This window comes from Lycium ferocissimum, chromosome 2, assembly GCF_029784015.1.
Source record: "Lycium ferocissimum isolate CSIRO_LF1 chromosome 2, AGI_CSIRO_Lferr_CH_V1, whole genome shotgun sequence".
NCBI classification, from domain to species: domain Eukaryota; kingdom Viridiplantae; phylum Streptophyta; class Magnoliopsida; order Solanales; family Solanaceae; genus Lycium; species Lycium ferocissimum.
In genome coordinates, this window is record NC_081343.1 from 43,899,522 (window position 1) to 43,914,016 (window position 14,495).

General features: G+C 34.4%; 3 protein-coding genes across 3 annotated transcripts; 2 read left to right on the forward strand and 1 right to left on the reverse strand.

Annotated features, from left to right (window-relative positions):
- The first annotated feature begins 3,383 nt into the window (after positions 1-3,383).
- Positions 3,384-8,881, forward strand: LOC132038963 (probable metal-nicotianamine transporter YSL7). Its single transcript, XM_059429472.1, has 6 exons — positions 3,384-4,067; positions 6,573-6,736; positions 6,832-6,929; positions 7,021-7,155; positions 7,330-7,519; positions 7,615-8,881. Exons 1-6 carry the CDS (start codon positions 3,686-3,688, stop codon positions 8,710-8,712), a joined length of 2,067 nt encoding a protein of 688 aa, XP_059285455.1. The 5' UTR covers positions 3,384-3,685; the 3' UTR covers positions 8,713-8,881.
- Positions 8,882-9,416: 535 nt separating this feature from the next.
- Positions 9,417-9,942, forward strand: LOC132038980 (uncharacterized). Its single transcript, XM_059429495.1, has one exon. It carries the CDS (start codon positions 9,593-9,595, stop codon positions 9,791-9,793), a length of 201 nt encoding a protein of 66 aa, XP_059285478.1. The 5' UTR covers positions 9,417-9,592; the 3' UTR covers positions 9,794-9,942.
- A 1,001-nt stretch (positions 9,943-10,943) lies between these two features.
- On the reverse strand, positions 10,944-14,495 carry LOC132038971 (ATP-dependent zinc metalloprotease FTSH 6, chloroplastic). Its single transcript, XM_059429484.1, has 5 exons — positions 13,319-14,495; positions 12,300-12,840; positions 11,886-12,199; positions 11,494-11,734; positions 10,944-11,397 (listed from the first exon to the last, which is right to left on the reverse strand). Exons 1-5 carry the CDS (start codon positions 13,900-13,902, stop codon positions 11,056-11,058), a joined length of 2,022 nt encoding a protein of 673 aa, XP_059285467.1. The 5' UTR covers positions 13,903-14,495; the 3' UTR covers positions 10,944-11,055.

Genomic DNA, 14,495 nt, shown 5'->3' on the forward strand with positions numbered 1-14,495 from the left:
TTCTGCTTTCATTGCAATTTACTTAGAATAGCGGCATTCTTTTTTACCTTAAAAGAGTTCACAGATGAATATAAGTTTGTTTAGGAGTTTAAGTTTCATTTACTAATTAAAAGAATAATTATATAATCTCCGTAAGTAAGTTTTGGGATGATTACAATGCAGAGCTAGGTTGTCTACGTGGTGAATAATGAAGATATTGTTATCTATGAAGTAGAAGGACATTTTATCTTTAAATATTTAAATCCATGTGTGCATTGCTAATTCATGTAATTCTTATTTCACATTTTATTTCGTATAAAATAATTCATAAATTCCCACGTACTTAATACAAGTATTTTAATTAATATCATCAAACAAATGTTATAATTAGTTATGCCGTATGTTTTTTTCCCCTCTTATTCCTTAAATCAAACACTTATAAATTGCCTTATGCGATTAGTTTATGATGGGATTAGTTGCTCTAATATCACAATTAAACAACCCTTAGCTAATATAAATATTTCTTTACGCGGTCAAAAGATAAAATTTAAATTCTTGTATATAATCTTACACTTCAAAACAGTTTAAACTTTAGTTGCAGTATTTCACATACTTTAACGTGACTTTAGCGTAAGAAGAGCATCTATATATGCTCGAATGTCGTTATCACGATGGATCAAAAAACTATTTTGACATAGCTGAAGCAAGAAAAAATAACCAGATTCTTTTATAAGAAGACAGTTAATTCACACAACTGTTCTAATATTTACTTTTAAATATCTAAAATATGTTTTCAGCAGCGCGCACACACAAAAAACTCTATATTTACGTACTCACAAGGGCTGTCCCTCTCCATGGAATGGGCCAAAATCATGTTACTTGCATATGACATGATGATTGTATAATATGCCTTCCAATGTCTTATGTTTCACTTCACATTGCCCAATTTTAGGATCTAAGTCAACGCTATTGATCACGTTACGGCATCACCAGTTAATGCATTTTTTTTTCTTCATGTGAGATGATGTATATATTGATCAATTTGCATGTAACTCGGTTATTCTATCTAGTATATGATATTTCTTCCATCTCAAAATATTTATCACTTTTTCCTATTCTGATCAATATTTTAAGATGTATTTTTTCACATATTGATAATTTGGTGTTAGAAGAATTGCAACTTATGATACTTTTTGTATAGTTTTCAAATTTTAAAATATTCAATTAATTAGTAATTTAATTTAGCCTTAAAAATTAATCAAAGTGATTTCATGAAAAAAATGACACGTGTTTTTGGACAGAAAAAGTATAGCTATCAACACAGATATTAGATAACTCTTAACCTAAGAAAAAATGGTGGGAGCATTCTTAAGAGAACAAAATACTACGTTAAAAAATTAACCATTCACCAAATTAGGATGCTGCGTCTCAATTTCCAATATTAAGTTCTCCAAGAATCTCCAAAGTTGACTTCAACTGCTTGTTCCTTTGTGTCAGAAGTTTGAGGGGCATTTCTTTTCAACAGCTTACTAAAGAAAATTATGAAAATGATCTCCTGAATTTCATTAAGCTTAAAAAGCATCTTTTCCACACACTAAAAAAAATATACGTGCGGGTATATCTCATATGCTTCTTAGTTTGGATAATTACTTGCTAAATAATACAATAAAAAGTGTAGTAAAAAGTTATCGAATGTCTGTGCAGCTGTTAAAAGAACAGATTTATTTAGGGTTTAAATCAGTAGGTTCAAATGAGGTCGATTTATTAGAACATCTGACATGTGCAAAGACGTGCTCTAAGTTGAAAATAATGGTTGCAATCCCACTTGCAGTCATATACTAAATCCGGCAACGTTAGATATCAAAAGTTTCTATGATTTTGGAACGACACGACTCATCTCTAAAATCAGTATTTTCTTATAAATAAATAAAATATTTCTGGCCTTTCAAAAAGCTTGGTCAAACAAATTATGAGTAACACCTTTATTTTCACTTTTTATATTTATCAAACAAATCATTATAGTGCCTATTAAGCAATCCCCAAAAACAAAAATAAAAACAAGAACCACATAATCCAAGAAATACTTTGTTACTGGAAAAGAGAATGAAGGAATCTTGCACAAACATGATAAATACGGATTCAACTTAAATTAGTGTAAATGAAAATTTACACAGTTAATGCAACTTTAATTATCTTTTTCCAAGTCACATTACAATAAAAGTTTATACTGTTAGAAATTATTTTAAGGGATCATAATGGTCAAAAACAAGCAATTTTTATTTTTTCATGAGTTTTTTATCTGAACTACCAGGTATGCTAATTTCCTACCTGAACTATTGATAGTTAAGCTGTATTTTGATAAATAATTGATGATAGTTCAGATAAAGAACTTGCACACCTAATAATATTTCAAGTGTGTATTTTTAATATATATTTCGGAAAAGGCTCATAAATACCCCTAACCTATTCAAAAAGGCTCATAAATACCCTCCTTCCACCTTTTGGTCTAAAAATACCCTTAAGGTTTGTTTTTGGCTCAAATATACCCCTCAAACTAACAAGTTAAAATTAACTCTTTTAAAAAGCCAAATGGCATTTTGTAATTGGTCAATAATAAAATTCCGTAATTTAAAAAAAATCTGGAATTTTTTTTTAAAATCTGGATTTTTTTTTTAAATCACGGAATTTTATTATTGACCAATTACGGAATTTTTAAAAAAATCTGGAATTTTTTTTTGACCAATTACGGAATTTTTAAATTACGGAATTTTTAAAAAAATCTGGAATTTTTTTTTAAATCTGGAATTTTTTTTTGACCAATTACGGAATTTTTAAATTACGGAATTTTTAAAAAAATCTGGAATTTTTTTTTTAAATCTGGAATTTTTTTTTTGACCAATTACGGAATTTTTAAATTACGGAATTTTTAAAAAAAATCTGGAATTTTTTTTTAAATCTGGATTTTTTTTTTAAATTACGGAATTTTATTATTGACCAATTACGGAATTTTTAAATTACGGAATTTTTAAAAAAATCTGGAATTTTTTTTTTAAATCTGGATTTTTTTTTAAATTACGAAATTTTATTATTGACCAATTACAAAATGCCATTTGGCTTTTTAAAAGAGTTAATTTTAACTTGTTAGTTTGAGGGGTATATTTGAGCCAAAAACAAACCTTAAGAGTATTTTTAGACCTAAAAGGTGAATGGAAGGATATTTTTAGACCAAAAGGTGGAAGGAGGGTATTTATGAGCCTTTTTGAATAGGTTAGGGTATTTATGAACCTTTTCCGTATATATTTTTTTAATCAGTACCCAAGAAGGTAAAGCTCATTAATAACTGCAAGCTGGTATCCAAAACCAATTAGCTAACCAACCAAATGCAAAGCCGTATTATAGACTGTATTATTCACTAATCAATTTTTTCTTCCTTTTCTACCCAATAAAGCGTTCAAATCGGAACTTGGAATTGATAAGGACTACTACCATATCCCCTTTGATTTGACACATCCTAATATAGTGTCCTATTTCTGATCAACTTCTTCAATATAAAGAAAAAAACAGAGAAAAAAAGTCCCCTGTTTTATTTGAAACATCCCACAGCAGTCATCAATATATTGTCAAATACCCATCTCAGCTTCAAGAAAACAAAGAAAAAAAGAACCCCACAAATCCAAAAAAGTTTTTTTTCTTTGTCTTGTTGGCCATGGATAGATCCAACAGTGTGAGTAGAAACAGAAAGAAAAATAATGACACCGAAAGAGAAGAAGAAGTAGGAGGAGAAGCTTCTGTGGAAAGGATATTTGAGTCAAAAGAAGTGCCACCATGGCAAAAACAGTTAACATTGAGGGCTTTTTGTGTGAGTTTCATATTGGGAATTCTATTCACTTTCATTGTCATGAAACTGAGTCTCACAACTGGTATTATACCTTCACTCAATGTATCTGCTGGACTTTTGGGGTTCTTTTTTGTCAAGATTTGGACTAGACTTCTTGAGAAATCTGGGTTTCTTAAACAACCTTTTACTCGTCAAGAAAACACCGTTATTCAGACCTGTGTTGTTGCTACTTCCGGCATTGCATTTAGCGGTAAGTATTACTCCCTTTGTCCCAAGTTACGGATACTTTTTGCTTTTCGAGAGTTAATTTGATTAAACTTTAAAGCTAAATTGTATCAGATTAACTCAATATTTTAAGATAGTTGAAAATTAGAGAGTACGGTAAGTTGCCACTTTTATCATATAAACTTGGTGAAAAAATACTTATTAAATGTTGGTCAAAGTTCATGCAGTTAAATCTGAAAAAGTGAAAAGTATCTCATAAATTGGATCATTTTATCAAACATTTAAGCTGAATACGTAGAAGAATTAGTGTTTTCAATTGTTTTTTCATGCATTTATTCTATTACAGTTTAATTACTCGTAATACTTTGATCTGATAGATAATTGTGCTTTCCATATTTTAGATCTTGCTGAAATCCAGCTAGCAGTAGTGACAAAAAAGTAGTAGGGGTTAAAGGAGAATTAAACTAAACTCTAGAGATTAAAAGTGTACTAATTTTTTGTATATGAAGCCATGCATTAATATGGCAGTTAGTTAAAGATTTGGGATAAAGCCAAAAGCACTAGGAAGAAACTAGAAAGTTTGCATGTTGAATCATTAATTTGGGCCACCGGATATTTCTCATGGGCCCTTTTTGGGCTCAAGCCTTTGTGGGTTGTGTGTGGGGTCCACAGTGTTGACTACGATAGCAGCTGCACCATGGCACGATTGAAAAGTTGTGTGGGCCCTTTGGAAATGGTGGTCCCACCTGGTTTAGCCTCAAAGGTTTGTGTATTTCTAGTTTCTTGAATAGTCATAAATACCACTTTTTATTTTTATTTTTTTAATTATTTTTATAATCTGTGTACTGGTCAGTGTGCCAAACCAATGAGGAAATGATCTTCAGTGTTTTTGCCTTACATTTGATTATGAGATTTCATAATTTTCAACTCATTTTATTAATCATTACACTATATCCTTGAACGCCGGCACATATTTTATAATATACATTTGCATATTCAATATTGAGTCCAATGAATCATCTCAGTATAACTTGTTCACCAACCAAACAACCTCAAAAAAAAATAAAAAAAAATATATATATATATATAAAGAGGAAAGATCTCTAGTGAGACTAAAACATGCACCTAATTGATGCATGTCAAATTGCCCTAATTTTTCATTTAGATACGTGTCTTTCTTACTCAAAATGAGATGGCAACGTGTCATTTTTTAATTTGGTGTTTTGCCAATAAAAACGTATGTAAATCATGCATTTCACTTGAGGTGTTAATAGGCACACATTTTGCATACATTAGATGTCTAATAATAGATAACAAACTTAGTTGAGGTGTCTAAATGAAAATTTGAGTAACTTTAGGTGGCCATCATGTATTTGGTCTTAAAAGATTAATTCCCACACAAGTGCTAATTATTATTGTTAGTCGCTTTCTTGATAGTTACATGAGATTATATATATATATATATATATATAGTTAAAAGTAGTTAAGTTTTCTTGTTGAATCAAACTAACAAAGAACAAATTTTCAGTGGAGGGAGTAATATCTAAGTAGTTGGAAAATGGCTTTCTAGATGCCTCGTATCTACTAGTCAAACCCGTTAATGCTTAGTTAAAAGGGGGTGTCATTAACTTGACTTCTTGGGTTAGGCTGACTTCACTCTTACGCAAATTTAGAAAAATTGTACTAATACTTTATTGAATTTACTTATACTACACTATTGATGTTATTTAACACGTTGTAGCGGATTGGCTGCATTATCTTTTATGTTATTGATTCCACTACGTATGTAATTTAAATTTACGAAATTATGAAAGCTATCATTCTCCACAATTGTCCACTATACAAAATCTGCAGATGAAGCCACAATATTATCACTGTTAGGGTATTCAGGCTTCATTGTTCCTTTTTCCATTGTGCAGACTATCAACATGGAAAAATATTTACTTTGCATTCAGTATTTGTATCAAGTCAATAAATTCGTGAAATATGTCATTTAAAATTCAACATTGCCACGTATATCAAGTTTTGTCTGACCTGTAAGTCAAGCTGTTGATACATTCATTATTTAAATAGAGTTCATTGGATTTGCTTTCATGAGAATTGATTTTATTGCAAAGTATTGGTAAACGGAATTGTTAAGTAGGTGATAACATATAACATATTGAATAGCTATTAGAAGAATAAATTAGGAAGCTTTGATTGGAAAGATGACTTCCTTTTCATTTTAACTCTACTGAAGTATCAAATACACAGGAACAAGTGTGACTTTTAACTCTATTTGGGTGCTAACGCCTAACTTCGCCAATTTTGAGCCTTGTTCCTCCACACAACTTTGTTATAATGGAATTTTTACCTTCATAAATCCTGCATTATCGCGCAACAGTACTAGCTCATTGAGTTAGCAACTGCCTTTTATTTTCCCTTCATCCGGGATGATTCATACCTTTATTTGAAAAGGTGTTAATAATAGAAGCATCTCAAGTTCAATAACTCTTTTACTCAACTTCTGTTTTTTACTTTGGGTGAGCAGGAGGTTTTGGAAGCTATCTGTTTGCGATGAGTGAAGTTGCTGCCAAACAGTCAACTGAAGCTAATAATGCATTTAATATTAAGAATCCTTCTTTGGGATGGATGATAGGGTTTCTTTTCGTTGTTAGCTTTCTTGGCCTTTTCTCAGTTGTTCCTCTTCGTAAGGTATTTTCTTTTCTCAAGATATGGAGTTATCAGTTTTACTTCTCTTTATAATTAAATTCTGTTCTTCTAAACTATACTTGATAATTATGTTTCAGATTATGATCGTAGACTTCAAACTGACTTATCCAAGTGGCACTGCAACTGCTCACCTGATCAATAGTTTCCATACGCCACAAGGAGCTAAGCTAGCAAAGTAAGCTAGTTACACAACTTCAGTAATTTCTTTCAGCATTACAGATAGAATGCTTACAATTTTATCGTCTCTTTCTAATTGATCACTACAGGAAACAAGTAAAAACTCTGGCAAAGTTCTTCAGCTTCAGCTTCGTATGGGGTTTCTTCCAATGGTTTTTCACTGCTGGGGATGACTGTGGATTTGCGAGCTTCCCCACGTTTGGTCTCAAAGCATATGAGAACAAGTAGGTTTTAATTCCAAACTGCCTACATGGTAGAGGTTCAGTTCCAGTCATCTCTTTCGCAATTGAAAGAGATGATATATGTTGATGTGTGGGGTTCAGTAACATCTCAATGTCTCCTTTCAACTTTTGTTTTGCCTATATTTAACATTCTAATTTTTTTTTCCAATCAACCAGGTTTTACTTTGACTTCTCAGCAACATATGTTGGTGTTGGGATGATTTGTCCTTATCTAATCAACATATCTTTGCTACTTGGATCTATCCTTTCTTGGGGTATAATGTGGCCTCTGATTCAGGAAAGAAAGGGTCATTGGTTCCCTGCAGATCAGAGTCCCAGCAGCCTTCATGGCTTGCAGGGCTATAAGGTAATCTCCTCATTATTTGTTTAAAGCAGAAAGACCAAAATGAAGCACAGTTTTAACTCTTAAGATATATTTTCCATACTTCTCTTCTTTTGCAGGTCTTCATAGCAATAGCCATGATCCTTGGTGATGGTCTCTACAATTTCTGCAAGGTATTTGGACGAACATTATATGGTTTGTATTTGCAATTTCGCAGTAAAAATGAAGGAGCAGTCCTGCCAGTTGGTGCTCCTACAGAGCCTTCCATGTCTTTTGATGACCAGCGACGAACAGAGCTTTTCCTCAAGGATCAAATTCCAACATGGGTTTCCATAGTTGGTTATGTTGGCATTGCCGTCATCTCTACTATAACACTTCCACACATTTTCCCTCAACTTAAGTGGTACCATATCATCGTGATTTATATTTTTGCACCGGTATTAGCCTTCTGTAATGCTTATGGTTGTGGTCTAACTGACTGGTCTTTGGCATCCACCTACGGAAAGCTGGCAATCTTTACGATTGGTGCATGGGCCGGGCTTTCTCATGGAGGGGTTCTTGCTGGACTAGCCGCATGTGGTGTCATGATGAACATAGTCTCCACTGCATCTGACCTAACGCAGGACTTCAAAACCGGTTACATGACTTTAGCTTCTCCAAGGTCCATGTTCATAAGCCAGATTATTGGCACAGCAATGGGTTGTGTCATCTCGCCATGTGTATTTTGGCTCTTCTATAAGGCGTTCCCTGACTTAGGTACCCAAGGTTCAGCATACCCAGCCCCTTATGCCTTGGTGTATCGTAACATGTCTATCATCGGAGTTGAAGGTTTCTCAGCTCTTCCGAAGAACTGCCTCACCCTGTGCTACGTATTCTTCATAGGAGCAATTGTAATCAATGGCATCAGAGATCTCGCAGGAAAGAACAAGGCAAAGTACATTCCTCTCCCAATGGCTATGGCTATACCCTTTTATCTTGGATCCTACTTTGCTATTGATATGTGTCTCGGTAGCTTGATATTGTTTGTTTGGACAAAGATTAACAAGGCCAAGGCTGATGCATTTGGCCCTGCCGTGGCTTCTGGTCTGATTTGTGGTGATGGGATATGGACCTTACCCAGTTCAGTTCTGGCTTTGGCAGGAGTGAATCCACCCATTTGCATGAAGTTTCTGTCTAGGAATGCTAACGCTAGGGTCGATAGTTTCTTAAGTTCTTGAACTCCCTTCTAGACTAGTAGGTGTTTATCATTCTCTCTTATTCTGTTAGTATTGTCAGTGTAAATCTGTTAGTATGGTCACATTTACACTGAAACTGTTGGTGTATATATCTAGTGCTACAATTGTTTTAAATCATGTCAGATCAATTTGAACAGGAATGCTATGCTGACTTAATGTGCCCCTAAAATATACAAGCACAGAAAGGCCGCACCCCCCACCCTCTCCCCCCCTCCTTTTTTTTATTTTTTTATTTTTTTATTTGCAATGACTAGCATATATACTTCTTAAATTTCATTGTATTTTATCCATTCTCATTAAATGGTTAACTATGGATTGAAGGATAATATTACAGACCCCAACAAATCTATGTTACTTAAAGCTGAAAAATAAGCATTGAAGAAAGAAGAAAAGATATTAAAGAAAAGCCAACCTTACCTTATTTCTGTATAAACTTTATTTATTATTATTTGTTTTTGTTGGATTGATAATTATGTTGTTTCTTTACTGTTGGAAGGACAAATAGGAAAAGCGAATGCTATCCAGAAGCATAAATAAAAGATTGAATACGTCAACACGTTTTATTCTCGAGTCCCTTCCTTCTAGATATTACTACTTAGCTTTTTCCAGATTCCCATATATTTTTTGTGAATATATATGTCTCCTTTGTCTTAATCCGACAACCCCACCTTTGTGGCTCTATTCTGGTGTTCTGTTCTGCCATATCTTTGTTACTTCCTAGTGATCTAAGCTACTTTATTGTCAACCTGCAAGTCAATAGACACCCATTAAAAAGAAGAAGAAAAAAAGAAAAAAGAAAAAAAAGGTTTGCTGCTAATCTTGAATCAGAGAGAAGGGAAGGTATACAAAGAATAAGCTGAAGATGTGTTTGGTGTTTGTATGTGATGAAGATGAGAGGGTGTTACAAAGACAAGCAGCTCCAGGGGCTTGTCCTTACTGTGGAGGGATGGTTCAAGCCTTGGATGTGGAGAGCCAGTGGAGATTCTGCTTTCTCCCTCTTTATTTCAAGACTAAACGCAGATATTACTGTACCCTTTGCACTAGGCGTCTCATCATCCAATAATTTTCCCTATCATATGACATAGGGAAAAGGCTGTGTATATGTTAATCTAAGTTTTTGTAGTTTGATTTATGAAATGATCGGCAAAAGATTGTTTTGGTGCAACTGAGCAACTGTTCTTGTTATATCAAGACTTCGTTCTTCTTTTTTAATACGTTTAGTTTTCTTTTCTGAATTCTTGGTTGGTCATCTGTAGACTACATACTCTGTTCTGGTTCCAAAATCTTTACTCACGGGGTAAATTAAGGCTTAGAGTTTGTCTTTCCTCGCAAACATGCCCTTCAAAAAATCACAGGAAAATTGCTGTGGTTTGGCTGATATGGTGGAAGCCACATATGGGTATATTTGTTCAAACATATTGTCTAGAAAACTAATCCAAATAGACAGCAGTTCAGCATACTCTTGAATTTTTTTAAACTAATTTGCTTGAGTTAAACCTTAGTAAATAGTATAAATGAAGGGCGAGGGTGGAGCTGAGGGAGGTTATGAATGATCGATTATAATTGTAACTAGCAAAGATTATAAGTAATTTTTACTCAAGTAAAAAGTGAATATTACCAAGATTCCAGTGGAAAATGACTTAAACCAATAATAATATTAAGCTGTTCTGGTGTAAAATATTTTCCTCTTAACAATATCAACTATCAAATACCATAATTAGAGCATTTTAGTTGCTAGAAGTATACCCTTCTCCATTTTCCTTTTGGAATCGTTATATTGCATTCCTATAAAAGAAAAGGTCCAAACTTGGATATGGTCTGCACCAGGAATCTAAATCATCCAATAACTGTTCCAATCTATATGAGATGAGGTTCTTTCCATCTTTGCCTTTGCACTTTCAGAATAAAAAAAAAAAAAAAAAAAAAAAAGATGATCGCCGTGTATATTGTTAATTCGTTATCTACGTATATTTGTTATAGAAGCTTTATTTTGTGAAAAGATTTTATCAGTTGGAACTTATAGTAGCATGATTTTGGTGCAATTATGCAGTTGCTCTCATTATTTTAAGACTTTCTTTCCTCTTTTCCATTTATTTCTTAGTGTTAAGTAACGTACGTACTCTCTTTTGGTTCCTAAGTAGTCACCGTTGAAGTGTCCATTTGGTGTGTGGCAAACTAAAATGTTTTTATTGGAAAGGATAGATCTTTGCACAGAAAGTAAATGAATATTATATTACATTGATGTTACTATCTGCGCTATATTATACACGTAAAATCTGGCGAAAGTATTTAGTTTCTGCAGCTGTACATTGGAAGTAACGTTGCTTAGGCCTCAATCAGTTCTCTAATTGGTTTACTCTTTATGTTATCTGATGGGATATTAGTAAATTCCGAGAGTATCGCTCTGAACTCATCTCCTGTAAGAGTCTCCCTTTCTAGCAGCAAGTCTACTAATTTATCGATTGCCTCTCTGTTATTCCTTATGTGGCTCTTGGCAATTTCATATGCTCTTTCAATTATGTGCCTTACAGATGCATCTATGTCTTCTGCTAGTTTCTCCGACATTTGATTCCTCGCTAGCATTCTCATCACCAAATCGCCACTTTGTGATGCTGGATCCATTAACGCCCATGGTCCTATCTCAGACATCCCAAACATTGTCACCATCTGCTCAGGATACAGAAACATTGAAAAGTTAATACTTGTGAGCATTCAACTATGTTCTTTTATTTGGTGCGACGAGAAAATGTGTTAAGTAAATACCTGTTTTGCTATTTGAGTTATTTGTTGCAAGTCTGCTGCTGCACCAGTAGTGATCTCTGGTTCACCAAAAATTATTTCCTCTGCTGCTCTACCTCCTAAGCCTCCCACTATTCTAGCAAAAAGTTGCTTCTTAGAGACTAAGGTTGGATCTTCACCAGGAATGAACCATGTAAGACCGCGAGCTTGCCCTCTTGGGATCAATGTGACTTTTTGTACTGCATCATGGCCCGGGGTCAATGTCCTACAAGCACAAGAACTCACTATTAGTACTTTGTCTTTTGATTACAAATAACAAACTGAAAAAACAAATAAACAGCAAACTACTCCCTTTATTTGCTTCCTGAAAAGTAGTCCAATTTTGATGAAAACAATTTTAATGATTGTTAACTTACGCGCTGACAGCATGTCCAACTTCATGGTATGCTACTAAAATCTTATTCTTTCCATCTGTCATCTTTGTTCCTTCCATACCAGCAACAATTCTATCGATGGAATCATCTATCTCTTTCGAGGTAATCTTATCTTTTCCTCTCCTTCCAGCTAGAATGGCAGCTTCATTCATAAGGTTTGCAAGATCAGCACCACTGAATCCTGGTGTTCTCATTGCAATAACACTTAGAGACACGTCTTTATCAAGCTTCTTGTTGTTACTGTGAACCTTCAATATTTCTTCCCTTCCTCTTATATCAGGAAGTCCAACACTTACCTAGTGAATTACAACATAAATGTAACATCAATATTAGTGAAGTCTATCCTAGAAACTGTAATCTTTTTGCTTCAAATTTTTGTGAAAACTCATTTCTTACCTGTCTATCAAACCTTCCAGGTCTAAGCAAAGCTTGATCAAGAATTTCAGGCCTATTAGTAGCAGCAATGACAATGACTCCAGTATTTCCCGTAAAACCATCCAATTCAGTGAGAAGTTGGTTAAGAGTCTGTTCTCTTTCATCATTTCCTCCACCAATACCAGTTCCTCTCTGCCTTCCAACAGCATCAATTTCATCAATAAAGATTATGCAAGGCGAATTTTGTTTCGCCTTGTTGAACAAGTCCCTAACTCTAGAAGCTCCTACACCAACAAACATCTCAATGAACTCTGAACCAGATAGAGAAAAGAATGGCACCCCTGCTTCTCCGGCGATCGCCTTAGCTAGCAATGTCTTCCCTGTCCCTGGTGGCCCTACTAAGAGCACTCCCTTTGGTATATTTGCCCCAACTGCAGCAAACTTTTCTGGGGTCTTCAAGAATTCAACAATTTCTTGAAAATCTTGTTTTGCTTCATCAACTCCAGCCACGTCATCAAATGTTACTCCTGTATTTGGTTCCATCTGGAATTTGGCTTTGCTCCTGCATTGTTCACAAACAAGTACGTAGTTGATACTTGTTAATAGTTATGAAGATCAATTCATTAAACATACGGTGTGCTTGGTATGGAAGAAAACATTTTCGGGAAGATGGTTTCCAATTTTCTTATTTGAATGGTCAAAACAAATTCTCCGAGAAAACAAATTCCTATAGGGAAAACAAATTTTATAAGTGACCTTCCAAGCTCATTGTCTTCTACCCAGCCCCAACAGCCTCTAACCCCCACTCCTAACCATCCCACCCCCGCCATCCCCAAATTCCCAATCCCCATCCCACCCCCTTAGTGTTTTTCTAGATTACATATAAATGCACTTGGAACAATATTATTTTGCTTACGTGCCAAACACTCAGAAAATAATCAAGCAACGTGCTCATTTTTCAAGAAAACATTTTCCTTCAGACCAAACACAACCATATGTTCAATCTTGATCATGTTTATAGAATTTCTATTGCAGCATACCTTCCTAATCCAAAAGGCAAGTTTGGCCCTCCAGGGGTATTTAAAGAAGAGCTTCTCAACAGCAAAGAGCTGAGTAATATCAAGGGAAAAGCTAAATTCCCAAGTAAATCAAGAAGGGGTCCAATGACCCTCATCTCAGGGAGATGAGCATCAAAATCTACATCCTTGTCTCTAAGTTTTCTCACCAATTCTGGTGGCAATCCTGGGAACTGAACTTTAACTCTCTGGACTTTGTTAAGAGCTGGATTGAATATCTCAGCAACAGCAGTATTCTCAAACAAGTCAACTTTCTTGACAGCACCTTGATTCAAGTACTCCAAGAATCTTGAATATGACATTCTACTTGAAGTCGCTTCAACTGGTGCTTCAGTCTCAGCTCTTGCTGGCTTAGACAAAGTCCCTGCTACAAGGCTCAAACCACTAGTACTTAACAACTTCCTCCTGTTTATTCTGGTGTCTGAATGCGTTTTCTGACATGGGGATTTTTCTTTATTGGAGATTTTAGGATTGTGAGTATCCTTAGGAAAGTCTTGGGATTTGCATAAGGGAAATTGAGAGGCAGACAAAGAAAGGGCAGGTGACATTTTCTTTCCCTTACAGCTTAGGCTTTTGTGTTAGTGAATTATATACTTGCACTTTTGGGAAGTTGAAGGCAGTTGACAACTTTGGATGGTAAGAATGTTCTACTATAGTTAGTTTATATAGGATTTGAAGGAGATGATTCTAGGCCTATTTTGTTTGGAATTATGTTTGGTGATATTTTTGGTAGTATGCACTTGCTCATTCATGAAGGCTCTAGAGTAAATGACTTATGGCTTATATATTAGGAGATAAGATATAATGTAATGATGTGATGGAAATAGAGTTCTTAACAGTTCATGCTTGTAATTAGAGAAATTATGCAAGTCTCGAGTTTAACCACAACGACCATACACTTGGATAGATTGTGGTCTCTTGTTTGGACAAATTCTAGTGGGCACCTTTACATTGACTTTGTTCTTCCAAAAAGGTTGAAGTTCAAGAAGCAATTTTTAGCTTATTCAGGAGGATGTATATGCTGGGCGTGGGATTTTTGTCTTGTCCGCAACAACTTCCTTCTCAATTCTCATGTTTAAACAGTTCTACTAATGTTATTAAATGAGATCCTAATGTCATCTAAATCTAACTATAATAATCC